General features: G+C 39.5%; 1 protein-coding gene across 1 annotated transcript in view; it reads right to left on the bottom strand.

The window, feature by feature from the left end:
• The window catches only part of ADAMTS3 (ADAM metallopeptidase with thrombospondin type 1 motif 3), a gene marked incomplete at its 3' end in the record, with an annotated part of 289,349 nt that overhangs the window by 145,806 nt on the left and 128,068 nt on the right, over nucleotides 1–15,475 (bottom strand). Inside the window, exon 4 of the mRNA XM_082653240.1 lies at nucleotides 2,511–2,667. Within this exon, the coding sequence (XP_082509366.1) occupies nucleotides 2,511–2,667 (157 nt within the window). The remainder of the gene's footprint in view (nucleotides 1–2,510; nucleotides 2,668–15,475) is intronic.

Raw genomic sequence — 15,475 nt, 5'->3', positions numbered from 1 at the left:
ATAAGAAAATAAAAATTGTTAAGCTCATACTAAGGTTTATCACAGAATATTCTAAGAGAACTGAATGATTTTATTTTGGTTCCACTTTTAAGATAACTGAGAGTAAACGAAGGAACCCCTTTTGCTTTGACCCGTGACTGTTGAAAACCTTTCCAATATATATTACTCTAGGTTGTGACCTACCTCTACCATAAGGTAATCTTCTATTTGCAACTGAAAAACTCAGTCTTCAGAGTCTGCATTCTTAAAATTTCCTCATATAATCGGAGTATATTGATACTGATCTACTGGAATTTATATTTTTAATAATTTCCTAAAATAATGTCCCAAAATATCTTAATTACATCCAATTCTTTTAAACATACATACCTTGACTCCTAACTTATTTCTCCTAATCTAGCATCTAAAAATGCAATAGGTCTTAAACATAATATTTCTTGCAATTTTCTGATTTCAAGAAAAAAATTAATCTCTCCTCCTCTATAAATATCAGACTATTGGAAAGTACCAAGGGCTGATATTTATAGATACAGTTTTCTTCAGGGACTGAAATGGAGCAATAGGGTACAGTTTGGTGAAACTGTAGTGTGACAGACGGAGCAAACAGGATGAGAGTCATAGACACTAATCTGGCTTCCAGTCCTCTAAGACCATTCCATACATGTGGTCTATGGTTTTCTAAAATATGTTTGACCGTTGCCTCAAGAGATATTAGATATTGTTAATATATAACAACCAAGACTACAGAAAAAGTACTGTATCCTACTATCTTTTGACATACCCAGTCTTCTGATTTAGAATAACATTTTTAAAATATGAAAATACTTATAAATGAGAATTAAAGGTAATGTATTCACAATACGAGGACAAGCAATGTCTAACTATTCAACTTTAACAAAACTCAACATGTAAATCTTTTGCAGAAGATAATTAATATCAATAATTAATAACAACAGGTAACATTGATTAGGCAACTATTATTGCTGAGGGCTACATTCAGCAATCTGCATATATTAGTTCTAATACTTATTACAATTGCGCAATATATTTTTATTTATTTATTTTTTGCACGATATATTTTTGTTTTCTATTCACAGATAAACGGAGGCTTAAAAACGTTAACTACTAATCTAATAAGTTGATATTGTAGAGCTATTGCTCACACATGTCTATCTAACTGCAAAGTGTATCCTCTTTCTATTACACCACAGTGACCCTCTGGGATAGGCACACATTTCACAGTACTGCATCTATTAATACACACCTGTTGTTTCAAACCAGAAATTTCTCAAAACACTGTCAGACCATGGTAATTTTAAATGTACTTTAAATTGTACCATTCCAATTAATACAACATATTAAGGGAAGCTGGTGGCTTCCCTTAAATCAGACTAATAACCAGGTAACAACTCTCAAAAGACATCATTAATCTAGAAGACAGATAACTGCTAAATTAAGAAGATTATCTGTATCCCTGACATTTCCCTAGGGGAAATTTCCATTGCCTTCCATTCAGAAAGTTGGCCTGGCAAAAGAAAATACAGTTGACCCTTGAACAACAGGGGTTTGAACTGCCTTGGTCCACTTATACGTGTTTTTTTCCTAAAGTAAATACTACAGTACTACATGATCCGCTGATTCTCGGTTAGTTGAAGCCAGCATTGGTTGACTCTGTAGAGGTGGAAACTCTGATGCTGAGGACCCGCATATACGGCGGGCAGACTATAAATAATACACGGACTTTCCAGCGCAAGGAGGACTGACACTCCAACTCCAAAGTTGGTCAAGGGTCAACTGTACAGACTTTTTGAGATCTGGTTAAAAAAAACATGGATTCCCATAGTTCCTTTCTTCTCCATAAAGAAAACTTCTATACCCAACTTATAAAAACATCTCTTTAATACAAAGTTACTTTCAGATCTCATTAAAACCAAAATAGAAAACCTTCATGTGCCATAATTCACTTGACTGTGGTGGTTCAGTCTACCTTAAAATAAAATTCGACAGAATCATTCAACTCATTGTCTCTTCCATATTGTAAAAAGTTTTGCCAAATAGACAAAGTCAGATAGCATTCTTATTTTCAAATGTATCTATCAGCTGGACTTAAAACAAAATATAATTCTTTGCCATGTCAATATATCTCATTTCAAAAGTTTTAAAGTAATATTAATAATGCATAATTTAGATACTTCTGAAAGACACAAATATTTTCAAATTTTAACACAAGCTAGAGAAAAGATCATTTTAATGTGAAAATTTAAAAGAAGTCATAAATAACAAATTGGGGGATACAATAATGCCCTGAAATAAAATAATACCTGTAACATATATTCCTCTTACACATTTAAAAACAGGCAAGCCATATTTCATGATTTATAAACATAAACTTATTTCGCTACCTTCACATTTTATATAAGAGCACATGACAGTCACATTCTCTTAATTGATGGGAGAGTTGTTTTCAATATATGTTAGAATCACAGTTAATTATTATCAAAGATGCCTACCTCTGTAGTGGAAGTCTTGGGACATATCTATGGGAGCCCGTTCTACTGCTGATCTCTTGTAGACAACATGAATCCTTCCCTTTTCTTCCTCCATCTGCTTACCTCTTTCCAAGGGTTCAATGAAATACTCATCATTATCACCTTTTATCATTCCAGCCTAGAGAAAACATAAAATGTATTAACGTTAAAGGAAATATCTATCGTCTTTAGCTCACAAGTAGGTTTTTAAATGGCAAGAATATAATTTTTGAAAACTAATGGGTTTTCTTTCCACTTTTGGTTATAAATGTAAAATGGTTAAGCTATGATTAATATCAGTTATTCATATAAGACAGAAATTCATCTATGGTAGGAATAAAAAATTCATACAAGGTAGAATAAGAGCTTTATATAGGATAAGAATAAGGAAATCATACAATCTATACATTTTATCAGACTAAAAGAAGTACATTTATATATTCTACTCAGTATCTTATCTCTAAAACAATCTTATGGGCACATAAATTCAAGAAGCATCTCTGATTTCCCATAATAACCCATTGTGGAGCTTCTGTCCATGCATGTCAAGTATCTACATCTTCTGTAACTCATTTACATCTTCCTGCCATGTCACTATGGTATAAGAGGAATGAGTTCCACGGGGCACTCACTACATCAAGTTATTTCGGTCCTTAGTTAGCCTAAGTTTCATTGGAAACCCCGCATTTCTAATATTTATTAATTTGAAGAACTAGCTCATTTGTCCCATATTAATCTAATTTCATGATTTTACATAATTTTTCCTTCTCAAGTTTCATCCTTTTGCATGAAAAGGTTATCTTACATTCAGTTACTTCCTTCCACCTCTCTAGTGTTTCTTTCTGACACGGTTTCATCTTTGGTTTATTTACAAAACATCAGGACTATACTATTCAATACTATAGCTGAAGAGAAATGATGGTTTTGTCTGAAATTTATTCTTCCTTAAGTATCGAGTCCACATTACACTCAAATAGTTATAGTTCATATTCCTACTGTAAAGGTCATACACTAATATGTAGTATTAATTTGAACAGCAGTACATTTATTTGAAAACAAAGTTGAAGAAATAATGTGGTAGTGTAGCATTGTAATTATTTTGAAAATATTTATCAGATCTAAGTCATATTTTTCTTCTGAGGCCCTTATTCTATATTTTCAAATATGAGGTCACTGGCTCATATGGACCATAGGCAAGGCTGGGGGGAATGGTTCCCACCCCTTCTACCCGTTGGTCTAATGGCTCCACCCCTCCATGTCAAGCAGCACAGACATGAAAGGTAGGTAAACCTTGCCAAATAGCATTCGTTTTCAGCAAATATGCCTATGACTATGGCTTTTCTGTTGTAGTCAAGTCTGTCACCCCCTTCCAATTCTGTTTTCTCCCACTAGATACGCTCTATCCCCTCATTTGCCTGTGTAAGCCTCATAGAGAATTCTTAGAAGTTATGCTGTCTCCAAATGCCACTTCTACATCCACCTAGATGTGCTCATACAAACAGCCTTTGAATTTACACCTTGTCTTACAAGGAAAGAGCACTACAGCTCTTTCACAGTGTTTAGCTTTTACCCTCTTGAACAAACTTCTAACCTTCATTACAAAGAACATTGAGCTAGTGGGCATTCAGTAGTAATGCTGATCTTCCAGACACAACTCCAATATTTGGAGTTATTTTCTCATCTGATCAATTACTTTTCCCCTACTCTTGTAGGGGAAAAGTAGTGTTTTCACAAGTGGCCTGATTAGATCTTTACCCTTCAGAGTTGTTTCTCCTGTCAATGGATTCATCTCCTCTACAATACAACTTCCAACATCTTTCTCATGCTTTTTAATTGTCATTTAAATCTCTTTAGCATTAGTGTCATATTCTTAAATCTCATTTTACCAGTAATTTCAACATCACTTTTTTGCCTTGCTCAGGCATGGATGGGTTAATGATGTTCATAAAACAGATTCAAACTAGGCACAAACACAGTAAACATATAACAAGTTAACTGTACCACGCCTAAGGCTGAAATGTCCAGCCTCATTACTAGCACCATCTGTTGGTGGGAGGCAGCGTTAACTGGCTTTGTCATGGAAACGCAGGTCTGTTGATGCATACCTAAGTTTACAGATTGAAGTTTATCAGTATTCATCTTCATTGCAGTCTTTTCTTTGCCCCAGACCCATTCAGTCACAGTGTTCTCTAAAGTCTCTTACATTCTTTTCCCATCTTTCTATTTCCACTGCCACATCCTTAGTTACAGACCTCACCATTGCTTATTTGGATTACAGAAATTGCCTCCTATTGTGAGACTTTCCATAGATCATAATGATTCTCCCAGATGAGTGCCTAACTCTGGGTGGAAACAGGGTCACTGAAGCAGCCAGCAACCTCTGAACAATGGGCAATGGTTACTGGGGACACTTGAAAGTCATGGGGAAAAGCAGTAAGGATTAACCCACATGCCATTAAAAATCATTTCTACATACCTTCCATTGCAAACACTCAAATCTCAGGCCCCATGATGTTACTTCTCCACTAGATCACAGGTAAAATTTAACACAGCTAACCCTCCCCCTTAGAAGGCAATTGAACATCTAAACCAGGTTGGGGCAATATCAATGGAAAGGCAAAAGCTGGGTCATATGACCACCAATAATTCTATGGACAGGAACTCTGAGAGCCTACCCTTTTATTCATCAATTTAAGCAAAGTTTAATGAAAAAAAAAAAACCTTATCTAAAGCATTGTACTAGATACCATAGTAAAATTAAAAATTCTCAAAGACATGGTTCATTTACCCTCCAGTTGAGGGCAATCTAGTCAAATAAATAAAATATATGCCTAAAGGTATTCAATGAGGTATGTTATGAAAAGTCTAGAAAGTAAGTGAGATGGCAGTTGAAAGTCAAATCAAGTGAGATTGTTTTCCCACAGGCCTGCTGCACAAGCAAACTGTCAATAGGAGCTGTTGATTCTCCATCTGAAATTATCTAAAATCTATTTCAACTGAAATCTCCCTAGGGCCCATGGGAATTTCACTTTGGCCACTGCTGTTGTTCACACTGTCTCACATTTTCACATAGCATAGCAGCCAAAATTGCTTTTTCAAATTATCATATTATTTTAGGCAAACTAGAATGTGGTGACAAATAGACTGAATATGTAATGGCTCAAAACATCAGGTGCTCCTTTCTTGCTCACATAAAAGCTCAGAACAGTTCTAGGTCAGCTGGGAGGGGGCTTTGCTCCACACAGCCATGCAGGGCTCGAGGCTGATGGTGGCTCAGCCATTTCAATACAAGCTGCCCAGTCAGAAAGGGAAACAGCAGGAGGAAGCACCGATGGGAGATTTTTATGAGCTGGCCCTGGTACTCACCACTACCACTTACTTCCACAGGTAGTATACAGTCACATGGCTGGCTCACAGCCAACTGCAAAGAGTGTCAGGAAATGGAATCTGGCTGTGTGCCCAGGGAGAAAAGACAAACGTTTTTTGATGAGCAGATGGCAGTCTCAACCTCAAATAAGATCATGTCACTCCTTTGCTGGAAACACTTCAGCTGCTTCTCACTGCACCTAAAACCACACTCCTCACCATGGCTTTCAAGGCCTGCATCATCCAGCCCTGCCTATGAACCCCAAGCACTACCACTCTCCCATACTGACTGTGCCCCAGCTTTTGGGGCCTTTGTTCAGTGTTGTTTTTCTTTTGATATTCCCAAGCTCTTTATAGCCTCAGGCTTTTGAAATGCTGTTGGTTCTACTTAGAAGGCTCCTCTCCTACCATTCCACACTTCCCTTAGCTGGCTAATTTTTATTCACCAGGCCTCAGCTTAAATGTTGCTTCCTTAGAAATGATTTTCGGACTTCCTCACCCCCATGTAGATTAAGTACCCCTATCTAAATGAGGATCCATCTTAGCCGTTCATTCTGACTCACGGCCCTTAACACAAATGCCAGGTTGTTTTACCTAAATGTTAACTTTATGATTCTCTGTCTCCCCTGTGGCAGTGTCAGCTCCTGGGGCAGACCTGCACCTCTTAATTCACCTTTGTCTCCTTCAGCACCAGCACAATGGCTGCACAAAATACGTCTTCAATACATTTTCTGATGAAAAGTGACATAAATGAATGGTAAAAGGGAGGGGATGAAGAATTTTTAGAGACTTATGGTGGTCTTCAAAAGGTGGAAGGATTGCCATACTGGCGATGTGAGAGGAGGCATTAGACGTGAGACAGCTCAAGCTTGAGCAAAGGTTGTGAAGTGCAAAAGCCCAAGACGTGCTTGAGGACAGTGGGTAACCCGTTCATTCAGAGCAGAGTCTGTGCAGGGCAGTTCTGGGAAACAAGGTTACGGAGGCCTTGTGTCATCTCGTGTCTGAATTTTAATTTGTAGAATGGAGAACAACAACTAAGGTTGATCAGATGGACCAAAACAAAGTGGTGTTTAAAGATTTATCTGATGATTAAGTTCCAGAAGGAAGAAAGAACTACGAAAAAAGCAAGCACGGGGCTAAAATCAAAGTTCAGGTGGCAAAAGTGGCAATGTGAACAGAAAAGAGGAAAGAGAAAGGAAAAAGGAATGAATTCAAGAGTGATGGGCTTCCCTGGTGGCGCAGTGGTTGAGAGTCCGCCTGCCGATGCAGGGGACGCGGGTTCGTGCCCCGGTCTGGGAGGATCCCACGTGCCGTGGAACGGCTGGGCCCGTGAGCCATGGCCGCTGAGCCTGCGCGTCCGGAGTCTGTGCTCCGCAACGAGAGAGGCCACAGCAGTGAGAGGCCTGCGTACGGCAAAAAAAAAAAAAAAAAAAAGACAGAGAATAGTAAAAAATAAATACTTGGTCGCCTGTTAAAATGTAAGCTCCTCTGCTCAAAACCTTCCAAGGGCTCCCCTTCCACGCAGATCAGTAATCAAAGTCCTTAGGATGGCCATTCTCAACACCACCACCTCCTGGGCCTCATCTCTTTACTCTTGCCCTTGTTGGTTCCACTTTAGCCACAGTGGGCTCCTTGCTGATCCCTGACACCCCAGGCACGTGCCCTCGTTAAGACCTTTGCACTGGAAAGGCACTTTCCACTTGCACTTTCCTTTCTTGGAATCTTCCTCCCCCAAAATTCCACATGCCTAACTCTTTCACCTCCTTTAGTCCTTGACTAAGTGAAGCACACCCTGATCACCCACCTGCTTCCCCCACCCAGCACCCCAAGCCCTCTTACCCTGCTCATCTTTTCCATTACACTCACTGCTTCTAACGTACTAAATAACCTAATCATTTATCATGTTCCTTGCTCATTCTCAATCTCCCAACACTACCCTGCTGGTCAGGAATTATTTTCAGTCTGTTCTGTTCACTCTGTATCCCAAGTGCCTACAACAGTGCCTGGCACAAACTAGATGCTCAATAAATATTTGTGGAATGACAAAATGAGAAGAAAAGGAAGAGAAGAACATGCAATCCAAGATGACTCCTAAATTTTGAAGTTGAGTGACTAGGAAATTAATGCTTTTGTTCACAGAAACAGAAAGCTACAAGGGAAAGCTAACTGGAAAGGCAGGAAGAAGATTAGCCTATTAAGCATGTTCACTTGGGGTAGGGGTGAAAATGCCCAGCATGCAGTGGAGAGACGCAGAATTGTTATTCAGAAAAACTGTCATAGCCATAAGTATATTGGAAATGGGATGCATATTCTCAGAAGCAATAGCTGAAACTGTTTGGGGAAAAGAACGAATAAGAAAAGTTCATAAAGAGATTTGAGGGAGGGCCAATAGCAAATCTTGGGAAATGATCACAGAACCTTAGAATATTACTGTATAGGAAATTCCTAAGATCTGAACTCGGAACCATGGCCTACCAGGCCCTACATGGCCTGACATTGCCTATTTTTCTGGCTTCTCCTAATGCTTTACACCTTGCTGTTTCTGCTCTAGCCACATGGTCCCCAGCCTCACTGGCACTATCCCCACCTACATAAATTAGCTTCCCCTCCCCTCTCTATCCTAGACTTTTTCTTTTCAAGGCATTACCTACATGATTGTCTGTTACCCTTTTGGAACGTAAACTTTACCAAGCACAGACTTTGTCAAATTCACTACTGTATCCCAGGGCCCAGAACAGTGCCTGGCTCAAAGTAGGTGCCTAATATTTGAGGGAGGGCGGGAGAAGAAATTAATGTAAGAAATGGCCAAATTGAAATAAAACATCTTAGAAGGAAACTGAAAAATAATGGCAAGACATATGAGAGGGAAACAGAGTAGAGTGTTATAGGCATCGAAATAGGAGAGAGTTTCATCAAAGTAAAAGTAACTGCAGTGAAGATGACACAAAGAATGAAGACTGTGAGAAGAAAACTAGACAAACAAAAGTGTCTAATTAGAGTACAGTGGGGGTTGAAGAGATATTACAGTGAATTATGGAAAGAGCAGGTGATAAAGCCACACATCAATATATTTCAGATCCTAGACTATTCAGAGACATTATAGGTAGATTCTTCCACTGCTCTTCCCACCCCACCATATTGATTTTTCTCCTTCTGTAGCTACCCAAAATGGAGTGACTATTTAAAAAGTACTCTCCTGTTTATTTTACAATCTAAATGGCCATCAAAAGATAACTGGCTTAAAAGGATGGGCTGTTTGGGCTTCCCTGGTGGCGCAGTGGTTGAGAGTCTGCCTGCCGATGCAGGGGACACGGGTTCGTGCCCCGGTCTGGGAGGATACCACGTGCTGCGGAACGGCTGGGCCCATGAGCCATGGCCGCTGAGCCTGCGCGTCCGGAGTCTGTGCTCCGCAACGGGAGAGGCCACAACAGTGAGAGGCCCGCGTACTGCCAAATAAATAAATAAGACAAATGAATCTATATACAAAACAGAAACTGACTTATAGACATAGAAAATAGACTTATGGTTACCAAAGGGGAGAAGGAGGAAATGAGGGGCAAATTAAAAGTATGGATACAAACAGAAACAAACTACTATATGAAAATAGATAAGCAACAAGGATTTACTGTATAGCATAGGGAATTATATTCAATACCTTGTAATAACCTATTATGAAATATAATTTAAAAATAAATATATAACTGAATTACTTTGCTGTACACCTGAAACTAACACAATATTGTAAATCAGCGATACTTCAATTAAAGGGAAAAAAAAGGTACTTATGCTTTCAGACAAGACGGACCCATGCAAAAAATCATCAGTACTAATAGTTAAGTAGTAAAGGCTCTTTTATCCACTAAGATATTCATTTAGGTAGTCACACATTCAGCAAACATTTCTGGAAGCTCAAAGACCATGCATTGTCATACCCTAATATTAAATAACTCACACTCCTGCTCTCAGGTCCTCACAATTTTATTTCACAAGATACAATGTACTGACTTAAAAGAATAAAACCCAATATGTGTAAAATAAAAATATCTCAGACTATGACATTCTAAGCATTGGTATTATTTACAATGCTGCCAGATATTTACAACTTTTGAATTATAACAGAAATATTTAGAAATATCACACACGAGATTATATATGGTCATAAAGGATTTTGTTTAAACAGATGCAGTCATTTCTTATCTATCTCTAATGGTATTTAATTGATGTATGGTACCAAGACAATATTTCATAAATTTCCCTTTATGACACAAAGTCCTCCACATTTACCATTCTGTGATATCATGTAACAATATAGGAAATATTTATGGTATTTCTCAAACTATTTTCCAAAATTTAAAGATTACTTTTTAAAATATTTACTCTGTTTAGTACAGCATTAAACACATTATATTAAACATATTTTATTATATTTAAATTTTCACACAATCTCTTTGACATCAATTTATAGGGGATATTTATAAAACTGTGATCTGTGCTAAAAAGCCAGCTGCATAATTTCCCTCCCATCTGGTCAACTCTTCCAGCTACATCATTCAGCTCAAACACTGCCAAGAATCCAGAATTAAGCCAAATAGCTTCTGAGCATGGAAACAGCTATCAAAAAAGGCCACCCTCCTTACTCACTAGGAGAGGTCCTTTCAGCCATATTTGACATCCAGTTCTACTAAACCAGGTTAGATGGTTTCCTAATCCTCATCAGAATGCAAATGGGAAACAAAGAATGGGTATGGGGTCCAAGGAGTTTCAGATGAGATAATGTCTATGAACACCCTTTGTAAACCATGAAGCCCTACCACAAATGTGAAACTCTAGTCTTTATATGTTGACAATAATAAACAGCAGTCACTAAGAAAAGACTAAATTGTGTTCAATTTGGTTTAAAATGAAAATCAATATAAAAGACATTTAAAAAAGTTTCAAAAGATTTACTAAGGTTTTTTGAAAATTCTGTGCCAGATATTCTAAAAACCTTATGCTATGGAAACATTCTATTTTTAGTTGTGACACCTAAATGTTGTTTTACTGCAATGATTTTCAAATCTATTAAGGAAGGAAAGGAGAGCAAGGGAGCTTTTTTTTAGAATGCCAGGAAATATGTATCAAATAATGTGATACATAATTGAAGCTGAAGCTAACTGAATATCCATTATTTTGTATTAAATTGGTTACAATCTTATACTAAGTCATAACATAGAAAAGTAGTAATAAGTTTTAAATGTCTAGTTTAAGTTTTCATTAAACTAATTTAAACTTAGTTTAGTTTTGAATGTCTAGAGGAACACTGAGAAAATTTTATATTACTTTGTGTATGTATGTGAGAAAGGATAAATGTAAATGTAATATTCAAGAAAGACTATCATATACTGTAGTGGTACAACAACTCCATCTTAGCTCACTAAGGTTCATAAAAACACATTTTGAGGCTTCCGGGAAGACGGCGGAAGAGTAAGACGCGGAGATCACCTTCCTCCCCACAGATACACCAGAAATACATCTACACGTGGAACAACTCCTACAGAACACCTACTGAATGCTGGCAGAAGACCTCAGACCTCCCAAAAAGCAAGAAACCCCCCACGTACCTGGGTAGGGCAAAAGAAAAAAGAATAAACAGAGACAAAAGGATAGGGACGGGACCTGCACCAGTGGGAGGGAGCTGTGAAGGAGGAAACGTTTCCGCACACTAGGAAGCCCCTTCGCGGGCGGCGACTGCGGGTGGTGGAGGGGGGAAGCTTCGGAGCCGCGGAGGAGACCACAGAAACAGCGGTGCGGGGGGGCAAAGCGAAGAGATTCCCGCACAGAGGATCGGTGCCGACCAGCACTCACCAGGCCGAGAGGCTTGTCTGCTCACCTGCCGGGGTGGGCGGGGCTGGGAGTTGAGGCTCCGGCTCCGGACCGAAGCCCCGGGAGAGGACTGGCGTTGGCGGCGTGAACACAGCCTCCAGGGGGTTCGTGCGCCACAGCTAGCCGGAAGGGAGTCCGGGGAAAAGTCTGGACCTGATGAAGAGGCAAGAGACTTTTTCTTCCCTCTTTGTTTCCTGGTTCGCGAGGAGAGGGGATTAAGAGCGCTGCTGAAAGGAGCTCCAGAGACGGGCGCGAGCCGCGGCTAAAAGCACGGACCCCAGAGACGGGCATGAGACGCTAAGGCTGCTGCCGCCGCCACCAAGAAGCCTGTGTGCGAGCACAGGTCACGCTCCACACCCCTATTCCGGGGAGACTGTGCAGCCCGCCACTGCCAGGGTCCCGGGATCCAGGGACAACTCCCCCGAAGAACGCACGGCCCGCCTCAGGCTGATGCAACGTCACGCCGGCCTCTGCCGCCGCAGGCCTGCACTCCGTGCCCCTCCCACACCCGGCCTGAGTGAGCCAGAGCCCCTGAATCAGCGGCTCCTTTGACCCTGTCCTGTCTGAGCGAAGAACCGATACTCTCAGGCGACCTACACGCAGAGGCGGGGCCGAATCCAAAGCTGAGCCCCTGGGAGCTGTGAAACCAAAGAAGAGAAAGGGACATCTCTCCCAGCAGCCTCAGAAGCAGCGGAATAAAGCTCCACAATCAACTTGATGTGCCCTGCAGCTGTGGAATACATGAAAAGACAACGAATCATCCCAAATTGAGGAGGTGGACTACCAGAGCAATATTTATGATTTTTTCCCCTTTTCCTCTTTTTGTGAGTACGTGTATGCTTCTGTCTGAGATTTTGTCTGTATAGCTTTGCTTCCACCATTTGTCCTAGGGTTCTATCCGTCCGTTTTTTTAATAATTATTTTTTTATTTTAATAACTTTATTATATTTTATCTTTATTTTATTTTACTTTATCTTTTCTTCTTCCTTCCCTTCTTCCTTCCTCCCTCCCTCCCTCCCTTCTTCCTTTCTTTCTTTCTTTCTTCCTTCCTTCTTCTACTAATTCTTTCTTTCTACTTTTTCTCCCTTTTCTTCTGAGCCGTATGGATGGGAGGCTCTTGGTGCTGCAGCCAGGAGTCAGTGCTGTGCCTCTGAGGTGGGAGAGCCAACTTCAGGACACTGGTCCACAAGAGACCTCCCAGCTCCACGTAATATCAAATGGCGAAAATCTCCCAGAGATCTCCATCTCAACACCAGCACCCAGCTTCACTCAACAACCAGCAAGCTACAGTGCTGGACACCCTATGCCAAACAACTAGCAAGACAGGAACACAACCCCACCCATTAGCAGAGAGGCTGCCTAAAATCATAATAAGCCCACAGACACCCCAAAACATACCACCAGAGGTGGACCTGCCCACCAGAAAGACAAGATCCAGCCTCATCCACCACAAGCACTAGTCCCCTCCACCAGGAAGCCTACACAACCCACTGAACCAACCTTAGCCACTGGGGACAGACATCAAAAACAACGGGAACTACGAACCTGCAGCCTGTGAAAAGGAGACCCCAAACACAGTAAGATAAGCAAAATGAGAAGACAGAAAAACGCCCAGCAGATGAAGGAGCAAGATAAAAACCCACCAGACCTAACAAATGAAGAGGAAATAGGCAGTGTACCTAAAAAAGAATTCAGAGTAATGATAGTAAAGATGATCTAAAATCTTGGAAATAGAATACAGAAAATACAAGAAACATTTAACAAGGACCTAGAAGAACTAAACATGAAACAAACAACGATGAACAACACAATAAATGAAACTAAAAATACTCTAGATGGGAACAATAGCAGAATAACTGAGGCAGAAAAACGGATAAGTGACCTGGAAGATAAAATAGTGGAAATAACTACTGCAGAGCAGAATAAAGAAAAAAGAATGAAAAGAGCTGAGGACAGTCTCAGAGACCTCTGGGACAACATTAAATGCACCAACATTCAAATTATAGGGCTTCCAGAAGAAGAAGAGAAAAAGAAAGGGACTGAGAAAATATTTGAAGAGATTATAGTTGAAAACTTCCCTAATATGGGAAAGGAAATAGTTAATCAAGTCCAGGAAGCACAGAGAGTCCCATACAGGATAAATCCAAGGAGAAACACTCCAAGACACATATTAATCAAACTGTCAAAAATTAAATACAAAGAAAGCATATTAAAAGCAGCAAGGGAAAAACAACAAATAACACACAAGGCAATCCCCATAAGGTTAACAGCTGATCTTTCAGCAGAAACTCTGCAAGCCAGAAGGGAGTGGCAGGACATATTTAAAGTGATGAAGGAGAAAAACCTGCAACCAAGACTACTCTACCCAGCAAGGATCTCATTCAGATTTGATGGAGAAATTAAAACCTTTACAGACAAGCAAAAGCTGAAAGAGTTCAGCACCACCAAACCAGCTTTACAACAACTGCTAAAGGAACAAGAGAAGGAAAAGACCTATAATAACGAACCCAAAACAATTTAGAAAATGGAAATAGGAACATACATTTCGATAATTACCTTAAATGTAAATGGACTAAATGCTCCCACCAAAAGACACAGATTGGCTGAATGGATACAAAAACAAGACCCATATATTTGCTGTCTACAAGAGACCCATTTCAGACCTAGAGACACATACAGACTGAAAGTCAGGGGATGGAAAAAGATATTTCATGCAAATGGAAACCAAAAGAAAGCTGGAGTAGCAATTCTCATATCAGACAAAATAGACTTTAAAATAAAGAGTATTACAAGAGACAAAGAAGGACACTACATAATGATCAAGGGATCGATCGAAGAAGAAGATATAACAATTGTAAATATTTATGCACCCAACATAGGAGCACCTCAATACATAAGGCACATACTAACAGCCATAAAGGGGAAATCGACAGTAACACATTCATAGTAGGGGACTTTAACACCCCACTTTCACCAACGGACAGATCATCCAGAATGAAAATAAGTAAGGAAACACAAGCTTTAAATGATACATTAAACAAGATGGACTTAATTGATATTTATAGGACATTCCATCCAAAAACAACAGAATACACATTTTTCTCAAGTGCTCATGGAACATTCTCCAGGATAGATCATATCTTGGGTCATAAATGAAGCCTTGGTAAGTTTAAGAAAACTGAAATTGTATCAAGTATCTTTTCCGACCACAACACTGTGAGACTAGATATCAATTACAGGAAAAGATCTGTAAAAAATACAAACACATGGAGGCTAAACAATACACTACTTAATAACGAAGTGATCACTGAAGAAATCAAAAAATACCTAGAAACAAATGACAATGGAGACACGACGACCCAAAATCTATGGGATGCAGCAAAAGCAGTCTAAGAGGGAAGTTTATAGCAATACAATCCTACCTTAAGAAACAGGAAACATCTTGAATAAGCAACCTAACCTTGCACCTAAAGCAATTAGAGAAAGAAGAACAAAAAAACCCCAAAGTTAGCAGAAGGAAAGAAATCATAAAATTCAGATCAGAAATAAATGAAAAAGAAATGAAGGAAACAATAGCAAAGATCAATAAAACTAAAAGCTGGTTCTTTGAGAAGATAAACAAAATTGATAAACCATTATCCAGACTCATCAAGAAAAAAAGGGAGAAGACTCAAATAAATAGAGTTAGAAATGAAAAAGGAGAAGTAACAACTGAGACT

This window comes from Grampus griseus (assembly GCF_964374135.1).
Source record: "Grampus griseus genome assembly, chromosome: 4".
NCBI lineage: Eukaryota > Metazoa > Chordata > Mammalia > Artiodactyla > Delphinidae > Grampus > Grampus griseus.
This window is presented reverse-complemented; position numbering and strand designations above follow the sequence as displayed.